Source organism: Dasypus novemcinctus, chromosome 4, assembly GCF_030445035.2.
Source record: "Dasypus novemcinctus isolate mDasNov1 chromosome 4, mDasNov1.1.hap2, whole genome shotgun sequence".
NCBI classification, from domain to species: Eukaryota; Metazoa; Chordata; class Mammalia; order Cingulata; family Dasypodidae; genus Dasypus; species Dasypus novemcinctus.
The window spans coordinates 36,175,887-36,192,131 of NC_080676.1; the positions used below are offsets into that span (position 1 = coordinate 36,175,887).

Sequence of the window (16,245 nt, forward strand, 5' to 3'; positions counted from 1 at the left end):
CTTTTCTAGGCATTAAATATTTCAGCTGAAGTTCAAAAAAACATTGATTTCAAGACCTCAACATTTTAAAAAGTTTATCATTTGAAATACATGTTAGAACTTTCTGGTTCTGAAGTTATGGTAATTAAATAACCAAATGAAATTTACCAGGAGTAAAAGGTGGGTAATTCAATTTGTTGTCATTGCATCCTTTCTTTGAACCTTGAACAAAACTGGAAACTTCATTCATATCCTGAATTGGTGCAAAATAAGAACAGCAGTTTTTAAATAATTATAAAACACAGAACAGAAACTCTACAGTTGTTTGAAAATGTCTTATCGAGGTATACATGCTGTTTTGTCACTCCTAGGATACAAATATAATCGAAGGAATTTGCTAACCTATATTCACTCTTGATACTACCTTTAAGTAGGAATAAGTCATCACACTGAGTGTGACAGGTTGAAATGTATACTATAAGAAAAAATAAACAAACAAGCAAACCAGTTCTTAACCCATTCTGGGGGTATGACTCCATTGTAAATTGGACTTTTTGAAGATGTTACTTTTAGTTTAGATGTGGCCCACATCTAAAGTGTAGAGAAGATTGAGGAATTATAAACAACAAAAACTGTATTTCAATTTACCTAGTTTTAATTATACATACAAAAGTTTGATTACATTATAATTAAATAGCTGTGTTTTTCTTCTTATCATAAGCCCATAATTGTACACATCCTTAGCACATTTATTTACTCAATAAATTTTGTTTTATCAGCTTTCATTTATCTAGTTTCTAGTTCTAGGCTCACTGTCAGAAGTTAGGAACAGCAGTCTTTGCCCAGCCCATTTTTCCTATACATTATGAGAGAATGAAGTACCAAAAAAAAGTTAAAAAATCACTTTAATATTTTAATTAAAATAACTATGAATTCATGGAGCTGAAAAAAGTCTCAGGGAACCCTGGGGCTGCCTGGACCACATAACAAAAGCCGATGACCTAATATACCATTGCCTATACATCTCTTGGAGACAGGAGTGGTGGGGTATTATGTTCACGGATCTTCAAGCCAAGTAAAACCTAGATCTAAATCTTGTCTTGCCATTTACTAGATGTGTGACCACACCCACTATGTAAAATTTTGGGACTAAATAAGGTCACATATATAAAATCATGCATCACACAGTGCATGCTCAAGAAATCTGTATTTCTTTGTCCTTTTCAGCTAATCACATTGAAAGCTTTCAATGTATTTTCAAGTCATTACCCACATGTCTGTAATATGTTGTCTTTGCTCTCATAAAGACATCATTCTCAGATATGCCCCTTGTCTCTGTTCTTTTCATTTCATCAGAAGTCTGTTTTCTTTATTACTCCTCCCTTTCTCCATCCACATCAAACCAATTTTTACCTGAGGCTTCCCCACTTATTCCAGCTTTCATGAATCTCCTTTAACCCTAAACTATTGTGTTAGCTTTGCAATGAGTGGATCCATTTCTTGTACCACTTTTCCAATTATTCCAAATGCTTAGTTTAGTATTTGTCAGCAGATTGATAATATTCTATAAGGTTGACAGAGCCATTAAAAGAGATTAATTAAACATTTTTTCCAAACTGCAAAAACTAATCACCTGCAACATAACTAGACATTACTTCTTTCATAAAAATTTCACCATAACAACTACCAAAGTTATGTGGTTTGTTTGAGATCTATGAATAATACCTTTTTTTCTTATCCCCAAATATTTTACCAGTACACTGAAAACTTACTGATCTCTATTATCCTCAAACCATTCTCATTATAGTGTCCATATTATAGATAAAAAGCAAACCTAAGAAAACTTGTCAAATGTTATTAAAATGAGAATTAAGGGTGACCAAGGAGAAAAGTATAAATTTCTCATTGTGATGCAGTTTTTAAAGGGTTAATTTTTGTATTTCCCAAATTTTCTCTTAGTAGCTGTGAAGGAGAGAAAATAATATATTTCATAGTATAAAAATATCTAAAGTGACATTGGGGTTATTTCTTTGAATTTTATCTGGAATATTACATTCAATTTTTGTTTTCCTATGTAAAGCAAAATTAATATAAAGAGCAACTATATGTTTTAAACAATTAAGTTTAGACTCTATTTAATTTTTCTTTAAGAGTCCATCAATTGAAAAAACTTCAGAAATAACTTTACCTGCTAAATTATGCATTTATATATTTGCATTATTTTAAGTTTTAACTGAGTCTTTTCATAGCCACTTAATACCTCCTGTGTTTAATATTCATTCAGGAATTGTGTGGGTAAAATATTTGACTATAAAATTAACATTATTTCTCTTTGAGTTATATATGTGCAAACTTGCCATAAAATTCACAAGATCTTTCAATAATCCTACAATGTAGATAATATTATGTAATTTAAGTTAAAAATGAATTTTCCAGAAAAAAACTGTAATGTTTTCAAGTGAAAAAGTGATAAAAATTATTTAAAAGTTTCATCATATAACTATGTTCATATGGGATAATCAGCATGTGATAATTTCATCAGTTCACAAAGTTAAGAGAACAGAGTCTTCTTTATTCAAAAAGATAAATTATTAACCTGTTAATATAGCCTGTGCATGAATTCAAAATGATCTAATTCTGTATCCAAGTGTGCCTAGTTACTAGAATGCCAATTAAGTAATATAGACCCTATATAGGCTTTAGTTTTCAGAAAAGATGTAGACTGAATGTGTATTCAAAGTTACATCAAGATGGGAAGGTGGATGAATGTTAATTGACGTTTACCTGGAATGTGGGCGATGTGTTAATTCAAGCTTACCTGGAATGTGGGCGATATGTTAATTCAAGCTTACCTGGAATGTGGGGGATATGTTAATTCAAAACCTATCTGGTACTCAGACAATACTTAAAACTCTAAGAAACTAAAAAAGAAAAGTCCCTTTTTCATAAAAGCACCATTTGACTCCCCTGCACCTGCATCCTCTGTGTAAAAGGGACCCAGAAATCCTATTCGGGGCTTGTGTTTTTAGATAGGAGTCCCCAGGCCTAGCTGGTTGTTAATAAATTTTTCCTTCTCAAGAATATTCCTGAGCCTTGGTCTTCAATATGTGATCATTAAATCTCTCTGCTTCCACAACACTACTAAGGGGGAAAACCCATGCTTACATGATTAATGATATTTTAGACATTTAATATATGATTACTTTTGTTAAAATATCTAACATGTCTATTTAGCAAGATGGCATTAATGAAAGGCTTAACTTATTACTAATATTTTAATAAAATTTGTATCACTTTTAATATGTTTTATCAATTGGGCATTTTTAAAATTCTGAAATATTTTATCTAATTTATCCAAATAACTTAAGTGATATTACATTTATTTAATGTCATATAAAGGTGAATTCAAGTAATGTTTTCAATACTATAGCCAGTGGATTCAATGTCCTGTAATTTGTGGAAAAGGCCTTAGTGGATTTACAGTAATTAAGTATATTCAAGTATCATTCAAATTACATTAAGTTTAGTAATGACTATTACCAGGAATAGTCAACACCTATTTGAGGGATATTTCTTAAGGTTCTTTTCTTTACTGTTCATTGAAAATTCCATATAATAGTTTTGTAGCATATCATACATCTGTATTTAAACTAAATCTAAATAAAATTAACCTTATTCTTAAAAAATAATTTTTTAAAGAATTTATTTTTATATGGATCACATGAAATGCAGAAGAATATCACTCCCCAGTTATTTTTAGTTAAAAAATATGTTTGGATGTAACCTCTCCAGGAATTTTGTTTCCAAACACTATATATTAAATTATTAGATTTCTTTAAAGAATTCTGCTTATTGGGTTTTTAATAATAAAATAATAAAAAAAACCATAATCTACTATATATTTATTCATAAAAATGGAAATTGGCTCTGAAATTTTAAAAAATATTGACTGAGACTTTTTCTTGAAATCACAATGAAAGTTTAAATTATCCCAACTACAATAGGCTATTTCTCAAGAATTTGGATATTATCTAATGAATTATTAAGAAAAAAACAAGTGTACTATAGTTCTATCTGCAAAAAATCTACTTTCAATGACAAATGAGCTTGCATGTTATTTCCCAAAGTGATTTTAATATTTAAACTTTAAAATCAAAAGCATTGTTAGGGAAACTAAACTAGAAATCTAGCAAATTATAAAATTATTTTTAAACTCTTGATCTAAAAATAGTAGCTCATCAGTTAAATAGCAATACTTCTTTTTACTATATTCATTCAATCAGGAAAAATAATCCAAAGAAAATGAGAACTGAAGAAATAGCTTAAGCAACAGGACTTGGCAATTATTCAGGTAAGAGCAGGAAACAGAGTATTCACTGTTTACACACAGTATGATATTTAGTGAACTTTGAAATCAAATTGAATATCATGTTTTTTCCCCTAAGAATTAATAAAAATAGTTATTTATTAGAATGGAAAACAACACTACCTCTCTCAGATACTTTCCCCTCCTTCCCTCTCCTTTCCCTCTCTGAAGATGAATGAGGAATTTCAGGCTTCAATGGATATAGGAAATGGAGCAGTCAGTCTATAGCAAAAACACTCTCCATCACTAGCCCTAAAGTGCCATTAATACATATATACTTACAATATTTATAACTCTGCTTTTATGAACTCAAGGTATTTCTTAAGCAGTAACTATAACTAAAAGCACTAATGTCCTTCACTAACATACCAAAAACCTAGCAGCAGCATTTCAAGAGCTACAGATATGAACTATCATCCAAAGACACTTTTAAACACTAGTGTTTTCTTTTAATAACTTTACTGGTAATTTAAGATTTGTTTGTTGTTTTTTGAAATAAAGCAAATAAAGCAGTCTTCTACTGCATTTTAAGTTTGTTCTTTTCCCTTGCTTATCCAAAAAATATTTCTAAAGGGGAGGGGCTTATTCAGGTTCATTTAACTGCAATTGCTTGAATATACTAAGCTTTCATAAATGTTTCCCGAATTTTACTCCTATGAGCTTATCTCTAAACCTGACCATTGTTTCTCAAATATCAATTATTAGCCATAAAGGTACAACACCTTACCTATGGAAACAGAATTAAAAGTTTGTTGTACTACTAGAGCAGAAAATTTTCACTTTCATTTCTCAGTTTTATCTCTTCATATTCTTTCTAGCCCATGAAAATGATAGGTATGATATTAAAGCATTCTAGGAAAGTATAAGAATTTTTAATTTCAAGCTGATTGTATTAGTAAAAATAAATCTTGATACTTAAAATTTTATTCATAAATAATTCTATGTTCACAGATCAAAATCAACAGTTTAAAAAGTTACTTACAATCCAAAGTCCATCATAATTCACTTCTTGATGGAAAATACTGCATTCATTTGCCCACCAATCTATGCAACTTGGATTAGTGAAATCAGGGTATACTGTAAATCCTGGCCATACCTAGAAGAATAAATCATTTAAATATATACATAAAATAAATACAGACAAACATACATACACACATACACAAAGGAAATTCCAACTTAATTGAGTGGGGCAGAATTGTAAAATTATATTAAAGTTACAAAATTTTACTTCTTTCAGTATGTGTGACCTATGCACCACCTATACTGAAAATTTTAGTGCTACTTTAAAATGCTTTTAAAATATAGCAGGTAAAATAAAAGAGTGAGATCAGAAAGCACTTAGGATGGAAAAATTTAAGAACATGTGATTATTCCACTATTTTGTTGGCAACAAAATTTATTTCTGAGCTTTGTAGTACATTGGGTATTTCTTGAGTGATAAAAGGAAGCACATTAGTTCATCGCCAAAAATGTTTGTTCCCAAGATTTTCAAGGAGAAAACTTCCTTTTATCTTTGTTTATTTATTTTTTTGCTCAATAAACACTTTATTATATGTGCTAGACACTGTTCTAAACATTTTATAATTAACTCATTTAATCTCCATTATGACTTTAAGGTGTAAATACTATTTTTATCACCACTTTACAGACAAGATAGATACTCTTATTAAGTTGATTTCACAGATAGGGAAGGTGAAGAACAGAGAAGTTAAATCAGCTGCTCAAGGTGACACTCCTAAGTGACACAGGAGGAGTTCAAATCCATAGAATATTACTCCTGAGCCCATACTATTAAACATTACACTATGTCACCTTTTTCATGTTTCTTCAATATTTTGGACATTATTTTACTTATTATTTACAGTAATGATATCAGACAAGAAAAATACAATTTCAGATAAATTGGGACAAATCATATCACTCTATATCCAAATTATGCGTAAGTGGCTGTAAAATCTGCCCATATTCAACAGAGAAGGTCTTAAAAATATATCCTGTGGAATGCTACTAGGCATTAAAAGGTGGAAAATATGTTGTTGTTTTTCCTGTGGAACTCTCAATTATTTCAAGAAGACTTTCAACAGGAATTTACATTTGATAAACGTGACAAAAACTGGTGATTATGTTATTCTTCATTGTAAATACTGCTAAAATAAACATTTTTTAAAGTTCAACATTTTTCTTTCTGTATTATTTTCTTTCACTAAATTGTTGAAGTGGAATTACTAAGCAAATGTATCTGAATGTTTTTTATTATGGTTTTTTATGTGTTACATAGCTGCCTCTAAAAGAATATTTATTCTTGTTAAGACTATACCTTTGAGAGAGAGGCAGAGTTCCTAGTTCTGCTCCTCATTAGCTCTGTGATCTTAAGAAAGTTACTTCAACTCTCTAAGATTTCGGGTTTTTTTAATTGTAAAGATTTTTATTCACAGTCATCTCATTATTTTACTGTGAGGATTACATGTAAAGCATGTAATTTAGTGCCCAGTGTATAAGTAGTCAATTTATATTTGTTAACTATTTTACATTAAATTTCTGCATAGATTTTTCTGCATTTTTGTAATAATCTACATCACTTATCATATTTCATTATCTTCTTTTTTAATTGCTGCAACATTAAAAATAATCCAGTGTCTGTTTACTTTTTCCATTTTGTTAAAAAGTGTTTTAGAGATTCCAGGAATATTGCCTATGTAATATTATTCTCCACAATTAAAGTAACAAATCCAGAGTTGAAAGCAAATACACTACACATTTACAGAAACTTTGTAGTGGAATGAAAAATCTGAGCAACCCATCTTTAATGAATATTATAATTTACCTCTCCGATAAGTGCTGTAGTTCCATCTGACTCATTTACCCACACATGCTTTGCATTTCCTCGGTCATAGGCTTCATATGCTGATCCATTAGTACGTTTTTCTATAGAAATTGCAGGATCCTAGTAATAGAGAGAAGAAACTAGAAAATCTATTGACTCATTCATAATGTAACTACTAAAAATGTGTTAATATATAAACAATCATTACCAAGATGATGACATATTTCTGTCCATGGTCATGCAAATCTTTAACGAATTCAGGGAGCCCTTTAAATGCAACTGTGTCATAAGTAAAGGCTTTCTTGTCTTCCATATAGTCAATATCAGTGACCTGTGTATCCTGAAATTTAGCACAGAAAATTTCAATAAATTTTCAATAAATAAAGTAATGAAAGAACTCTGCAATCACTTCAACCTTTAAGTTCAATGAATTTGTGTTATATATAAAATTAGTAAAAGATAAATGAACTTAGATTCCTTCTATTTCACTATAGAAGCAATGGAATTGTTCACCAAACTGTATTTGTAATCTTTAAGTATATAAGCATTAATTGGGGAGCGGACTTGGCCCAGTGGTTAGGGCCTCCGCCTACTACATGGGAGGTCCGTGGTTCAAACCCCGGGCCTCCTTCACCCGTGTGGAGATGGCTCATGCTCAGTGCTGGTGCGCAAGGAGTGTCCGTGCCACGCAGAGGTGTCCCCGCCTAGCGGAGCTCCACGGGCAAGGAGTGCACCCCATAAGGAGAGCCGCCCAGCGAGAAAGAAAGTGCAGCCTGCCCAGGAATGGCACCACACACACGGAGAGCTGACACAACAAGATGACACAACAAAAGGAGACACAGATTCCCTTGCCGCTGACAACAATAGAAGCAGACAAAGAAGAACACGCAACAAATAGACAAAGAGAACAGATAACTGGGGTGGGGGGAAAGGGAGAGAAATAAATAAATAAAATTTTAAAAATCAATAATAAAAATAAAAGCATTATTTGAGTATTCATATTTTGTTCAGTGATGATCAACCTACGTGTTTGTTTTTTTATTTATAGAGAGAGAGTGGAGGGGGGCCTTTCATTTTTGTGGAAAACAAAAACCTGGAAAAACTCATCTGGAAAACATTGAAAATTCATGGAAATATGGAGGATAATCCTAACAATTTCCTACATTCCTTATTACATGGCAATATTTAACTTGACGTATTTTCCCACAACCTGTTCATGATACTTACAAAGGGTATGCGAGCTTCCCGGTTTCTTTTTACCACTTCTTTGACTACATCTAGTGACTTATAATTCCAGCGACTCAGTTGGAATCCAAGACTCCAGTAGGCCGGCATTGAGGGTAGTCCAATAAGCTTGAAGAAAATGAATTTTTAATTAGTTTCAATAAAGAGAAATACATTTAGCATTTGAAACTATATTAATATTCTTCCTATTCTATCTGTAATATTCATATAATTTTAACTACATATTTTACACAAAGATTTAATAGCACCTGAATTCTAAAATGTTCTGTGGATATTCTGTAAATAATTTTTTTATGAAATGTTTAAGAAGTTTATGCACTGTCATTTATCCCTTGTTTTATATTAAAAAATTATAAGTTAAAAAATTAAGAAGCTCAGTCCTAAAGAAGGTAGCATTTGTTAGGAACTATTTTTTTCCATCATGGAAAGAATAAAAGATTAGTAAATAAACAGTAGAGGATAAGAAGGAAATTGTCCCATCATACTCCTAGATAAGCAAAGGAAAAAAAAAATGTTACCATGAAAAATGAAAAATGTTAAAACATTTATAATTTCTATTTCTTCGATTTTGCACTCATTTCTCCTCTGGTTTTCAAAAGTGTTAATAAAAATGTGTATGCTACTCATGTAGTTCCCATCTAGTTATTTCATAGGGCCTTTAACTGATTCACAAACTCATTCGCAAAGCCTTTGTTTCTTCCCTGCCCCTGGGGACAAATGAACCTCTTTTCTATTCTTTAGAATAGAATATGGTGGTTCTTTTGTGCTTTATGCACAATTGCAAGAGACCACATGTTGTCTTTCCAGAATAAGTGTATCATGATGTGATTTTGCACATGGAAATATGACCAAAAGCAAATTAAAATTTTCACTAATAACTCTGTATTCATTTATCTTAGGAAACAAACTCATTTGGCACATTGGATTTTCTTTGTTTTGGACTTTTATTTATTGAATCCATTATCTTTCTATGATCCATGTCCCAAAAAAACTAAGTGACTCTTAAAAAGAAATTATACCATGTTGGGTTATTATATTTTAACTTAGTATGAAAATTATTTTAAATATAACTTGGAATTAAATAAAACTCACAAAAATCTGTATTTTTCCAACTACATTCCTAAGTGCCTTATGTTCTGTAGAGATTCTTTAAAGATAGGAACAGTTGATTAAAATTTATTTTCATATATGTAAATGAATATAATTAAGCACAATTTATTTTTCATATAATAAATATTTATATAATTGATTGTTTTATGTTATTGATTTTACATATAGGCTACAGATATATTTAGACTTATTTCTATGTTGTATAATTTGTCTATTAAACTGATAATATATTCAGGCCAAGTCAAAGAATTAATTTTTAAATTTTAACATGTTAGCCTAATTTGTTTTCTTCAAATAAGAAATAAAGTTTCTTCTGCCTACACTTAATATGGTTTTAAACTCTCTTAAAGATAGCTTTGATTAAAAGTATTATATTCTGTCCATTGTTTAAATTCAAGCATGCTCAACTCTAACCATCTATTCAAGTATAGCTGACCATAGACTTTTCTCAGCATGTAACAGATAACCATGCCAACTAATATTTGATAAACTGAATATCAAGTTGTTTCAATAAATAGATTTTTCCTGTTTTGCTGGGGTAATAATAAAGTGGGAAATCCATACATAGATCAACCCAGCACTGTAATTATGATTTTGCATTATGGTCATTGTCAATTTTGTGTGCCTCTTTTCTAAATTCATATATATGGAAAGCAATTGGGAAATTATAACCCCTGTGCATGATCCAGCTATGTAAAATCCTAGCTACTCTAATTTCAGGTGTTTGGATCCTAATCAAAGAATGTTTTGATAGTAATTACTTACTTTGAGGTAATTTTTAGGAATGGGAATTATATGGTAGTACAACATTGTGAACATAATTAACAGCACTGAATATATATATCTGAATGTGATTAAAATGGGAAATGTTAGATTATATGTATGTTAACAGTAAAAAAAAATGTTTTAATCCATGCAACTACATTATACAAACATTGAACCCAAAGTTAAACCATAGGCTACAATTAAGAGCACAATTATTAAAATGTGCTATCATCAAGTGTAACAAATATTATACACCAATGCAAGGTGTTAAAGAAAGGATGGTATATGGGAATTCTTTCTTTTTTGCATGATTGTTCTGTAGATGACAACTTTTTTTCTAATAAAGAAAAAAATAGAAAATGTAAAAAAGAGATAAATCAGTACAAGATTTAAAAATAAGCATGATCTTTGAATCTATGTCAAAATATGTTTTCTTTTCCATGATAACACCAGTAATCCTATATGCTAACAGTTACAGGACACTGACATATGGGGAGTATTCAGAATCATGATCAAGGAAAGTCCTGGATTTCTTACCTCTCCAAGGCCCCTCTTGGATTTGCATACACCAAGATATATCTAATCATAAATCTGAGAGTTGCTTAGGTAGTAACCTTGAGATCAGGACTCTGGTCTTTGTACTCTACTCACTCTAGGCCTGTGTGTCAGAGTCAGTTTTTATCTAGTTCTCCTACTATGCATTTATAGCAAGTTTTACTGGTCTTCCTCTAAATGCATTTATCTCTTAAAATTTTGGTGAAAGGGAGTTCTGATCTGTACATCCATGGCCCATCTTCAGTCACTTTAAGCCACCAAAGTAGGTCCTGAATAGGTAAAGATTTTATATGCAACATCTGAAAGACTTCCAACTCCAGAATTCATCTACTTGAAACTAAGAAAATTGAAATCAGAAGTATGGACATTTAAACAGTCTTCATTGTATAGGGGGTAAAAGCATACACCTACTCATATTTGAATAAAAGGGTAAAACTTTGAAGTTCTTTTACCTAAGAATCCTAGATTTCTACATAAAATAACTTAAATATGTGGACACGTTAGAAGAAGAAAATTATGACAGGAGATAATTTCATAAAATAGATCTGAAACACACCTCTTGATACTTTTGAACTACTTGTTCTGGTGTATCTCCTAGAAAGATGTAAAAATCCAGAATGCCACCAGTAACTCTGTAAGTTACTATTGGAGTAGGCTGGATGAAAACCTCTACAAATAGAAATCAGAAAAGCATATGTAATTAGTAAAAACGTCATGAAAATAAAATAATTGCACTATCTTGTTTAAAGTACTCTGCATTAACCATATTATTTTCAACTATTTGTTTAGATATTGGAGAAAACTGAGATGGCCTCATAAATGCATTTTTTAATATAAAATTGCATTCTAGTTAGTCATTTTAACTGAAGATTCACTGAAAAATCATATTATCACAGATTAAGTTCTAAGAATAAAATAAATGATAAAGAAAAGTTTTAATTTTTCTATCTGTAACATAATAATTGCCTGGATATGTAAAAACTGCTCATGCTGGGATATTACTAATTTTTGCAGCTTTAAAATATCACTTATTTGCATATTAAACAGGTATTACACTCACAAATATTTTAAAACAAAGATTTTACACTATTTGAATCATGATACACTAAAAAAGTATTCTTCCTTATATCCATCCCCGTATAGACTTTTCTCTTTTTCACTTATAGTGGCATTTTAACTATTCTTGACAAAAGAGGCTATGGAGCAGGAGTATTTATTTGTGCAGATGTTTTTCAATGCTCTGAAAATTCATAATACAGGATGAAAGGAAAAGAAAGTTATTGAATGACATAATACAGGATACTTTTCCCAAAATAGAAGCATTGCTATTCAAAAATAAATTTTCCTGCTAACTTCAAAACCTGCTTATAATAATCAACAGACTAAAATAATTAATAGTAGAGTTTATTTTAACATGATATCAGTATAATATCAGATAAATTATTCTTACCCATGGCATTACTGTTCATTAAGAAAACACCAAATGACTTTCCTGAATTATCTTCAATGCACATAAAGAATGTCTGATGGCCATATAAATTATTATTATTCTACAAAGCACAAATTTTGAAAATTAAAATTTCAAAATAGAAGAGATTATACATGTTAAAATTTCCTTTACAAATTCCAATTTGTTTCTGTAATTTACCATCTCCCATTTCTATACTAATTTTTCTTATTAGATATAGTATATAAAACACTGTAGCATAAACAATATCTAACTTCATTATTCTATTAATATTGTATAAAATATGCATTACGTGGTTCTTGGATAAGTTTACTTTTATTTATGTTTTTTGATGGTTAAGTGAGTTTTAATAAGACTATTCATGACAGGGCAGTGACATGTTTATTTATTATGCCATATATATGCCAAGATTTTGCAGGGATTCCAAGATGATGCCCACCCTCATGGAACTTTTGTAGTAAGTTGATTAAGACTTAATGAGGAACTGAAATTGTAGGGACAATTTAGAATGATACAGATAAGCTGAAAGCAAAAAGACTCCCTGAGTAATTTGATATGCTAGTTTAAAGAAAGAATATGTGAAAAACTGTTACAAAGCTCTCAGCTTGCTGTTTAATAGAAGAATGATGCTTTGAGCAAAGATTGTAGAATTTATTGATAGTACTGTACTACATTAGCTTCTTTAAAATTGCAACTCATTTACTCATTTATGGAATGCAATAATGTGCAAAATTTGGCCCAAATAAGTCATGATTCAACATGTTTAAAGGTACTGTCTCTGTCCTCAAGAACCTCACATTCTAGAAGGAGAAACAATATATACACTCACAAATAGTATGCTGTGCTGATTGCCATACTAAAATACAAGAAAGAATTGCTTGACCTAACAAGGGAATGATAAAATATGAAAAATTAAGTCACAAGAGAACTTTTTTACTGAGAATGTATATTCTAACACTCACCAAAACATGTGGCCGCTGATTGGCTTAATTTATTATTCAGCTATAAATTCTCTAGCCATATTAAACAAGTTTTTTAATTACACAGCTCTGATATCTAAATAATATAACTGATCATTTCAAATAAATGATAGTTTAAAACAGACTAAATGATTTTATTTATAACAAGAAAGATAGTTCCTCACATCACCAGGTAGCTGATCCCGAGTAAAGATTGGCCATGTTTTCCAGTAAAGGTCATGACGAAATCGCTTATGAATATGTTCTCCAAAACCATAAATGTACTCACTGGGAAGTTTGGCTGAGATCTGTAAATATTGGTCAGAATACACCAGAGGACCAATGCTAGTGTCAAACCTGAACCATGAAAGAAATGAATAAATGATCTAGAAGTATATTAAAAATGTACCAAATAAGGACTCGTCCAAAATATTTCATTTTAAATATGTTTGTCTTTGGCTAGTGGCCACTTTTTAGGAATACATGAATTACACCATCATTAGAACTTGTTAATTGCATCAACAGTTTCATCACCAATAGAGTTGTTGACATGCATTTCCTCTTTTAATCCCCATCACAGCCTGAAAACCTAGATCTTGTTACTAATCCCATTTCACAGATGACAACGCAAATTAAGAAATTAATTTGAATTTTCTAAAGTCCCCAGATGGTAGAAGGCAAAACCAGATTTCAAATCTAGTCCTGTCTTTTTCCAGGAACTGAGTTCTAAAGCAGAGTGTTATACTGGATTGATTCTACACTTCTAACACTTATGCTCAAATTAAGTTCAAAATCATTTTTCCAAAGAGAAAGAAGTTATATATTATATGTAGATCAAATATCTAATACAACAAAATGTTAAATGGAATTTAATGTTTTATGATTTGACACAAAGCGAACTGAAAAAAAAAATTAAAATATATCTAAGACAAGCAAATACTGTGATTCAACCTTGAAAATTGTTTAATTACTCTTTCTTGGAAATGCATAAACATATGTCTTGAAACTATTCACAGGAAATTACTAAATTCCTTGCACAAATACCACAATATACATCCCCAATGAAGGTATTCAGCTTGTATTTAATAAAACATCTAGAAAAATTCTTTATATATTACCATGATAATTACCTCCTCTCTGAACAAAAAGTATTTGATCATATAAATTGGCAACAGAATCTGATAAATGATTAGGGAAAGAGTACAGCAGATAATAAAATATTGCTAATGGAGTTCTAGGTATTCAAAAATACAGTCAAGACAATCATTGTATTAAAACAATCACTAGTCAAGTTTCTAGTCAATATTGATAGATACCTAGCTAATAATTAACACCAAAGGAAAGGAATTTCATCTCCTGAATGTTCCTCCATCGTAAGACCCAGGTATCAGGTATTGAGTACCTTAATACTTGTGTGATAATTTTAGCCTTAAGAATAGGGTTCTCCAGAGCTAAAAAAAAAGTGGAGGGATTTTAGGGTAAACTTTCTAGGCCTGATTGAAAGAAATACAACACTTTTAGGAAGTATCATGGAGGTATTGGAAGTGGAAACATTCCTTAAAGATATGTGAAAACATGAAGTTCAGTTTAATAAGGGATATGATATTATCTATCTCTAACCAAGTCAATATACTAGTTTTGTACCATAAGAACTTGACAGTTTTACCTATAAATAGCATACATATTCTCTGTTAATTTCACTGTAAAAGAAAAAAATTAATTTAGACATTCTTGGGTATTTAATAAGAAACATTTTTTAACCTGAAAACTATATTCAGCCTTGTTGACTTTGTAGCCTCAGAGAAATTACTTTAATTTATAGAAAAGTTAACATCAGGATAATGGGCAGATTTTATAATGTATCATTTTGGAGTACACAGTCATGAAAAGCTGCAGAAGGCCTGTGAATATATATACATATATATATATAAATAAATATATCAGTAGACTTAAATATATATAAATCAGTAGACTTAAATAAAATCTGCTTATATATATATAAAATCTTATATATATAATATATATATATAAATCTTATATATATATCTCATAAAATATATATATATAATTTATATATATAAAATCTTATGTATATATAAAATCTTATATATATATAAGCAGATTTTATTTAAGTCTACTGATACCATTAAAAATTAGAAAGAGAAAAGGAAAAAAATGGCCATCAGTCTGCGACATCTTCCAATATTTTCAACCATGACTCAATTCCTTTAGCCTGTGGTTTTCAGCCACATGTCTTTGGCATTCTCCTCCTTCATCTCTGGTTGGCCCTAATTCGTATATTCTCATTCAAGTTCCTAGCACCTCAAATCCATAGGAAACACCTCCCCCATCATCGTAATATTTAAAAAGACACCCTCCAACCCTATATTGGAAGGCAGTTTGTTCTTTCTCATAATGCCTTGAAATAAGACCATCCTTAGTCTACATAAAAAGAATAAAAGTTACCAATAATTTATATTTGTATAAATTAAAATAGTTACTTACAAAATTTTGTTATTGCTTTTTCTAATAACTTTGATACTAAATGGACTATCTGTAATCTTCACATCATACAATGTATCAGAAGGTAAGGGTCCATTAAATTTTTTAACATACTGATGAGGAACTTCAAACCTCTTAGTATTTAGATCATCAAGCTGCAAAGATGTAAACAATGAGCATTAGTTGGTTCAAAACTACTACTTAATCTTGTAAATCTAAATTAAATATTAAAGACATGTTCCAAATAGAAAATCATATATTTACTATTGTTGAATGGTTATTCACAGAATAAATTGTATAAGCTGTTAGGGAAAAGAATTAATTGGTTATAAAATTACTGTATTTTAATCTACTAATATAAAAATTACTTACTGCATTATAAAACACTGATTATCAAATACTAGTATTTTGTGACTTTAAGTATAATCATTGATTTTCAGTGATACTCTTTTAGCTCAAAGAGGATTAT

General features: G+C 30.2%; 1 protein-coding gene across 1 annotated transcript in view; it reads right to left on the minus strand.

Moving 5' to 3' along the window:
- SI (sucrase-isomaltase) overlaps nt 1-16,245 on the minus strand; it is a 94,898-nt gene that overhangs the window by 69,370 nt on the left and 9,283 nt on the right. Inside the window, exons 6-14 of the mRNA XM_058295221.1 lie at nt 15,780-15,931; nt 13,460-13,631; nt 12,298-12,397; nt 11,404-11,516; nt 8,400-8,525; nt 7,381-7,512; nt 7,173-7,292; nt 5,328-5,441; nt 148-232 (exon numbers count right to left, since the gene is read on the minus strand). Coding sequence (XP_058151204.1) covers nt 148-232; nt 5,328-5,441; nt 7,173-7,292; nt 7,381-7,512; nt 8,400-8,525; nt 11,404-11,516; nt 12,298-12,397; nt 13,460-13,631; nt 15,780-15,931 — 1,114 coding nt within the window. The remainder of the gene's footprint in view (nt 1-147; nt 233-5,327; nt 5,442-7,172; nt 7,293-7,380; nt 7,513-8,399; nt 8,526-11,403; nt 11,517-12,297; nt 12,398-13,459; nt 13,632-15,779; nt 15,932-16,245) is intronic.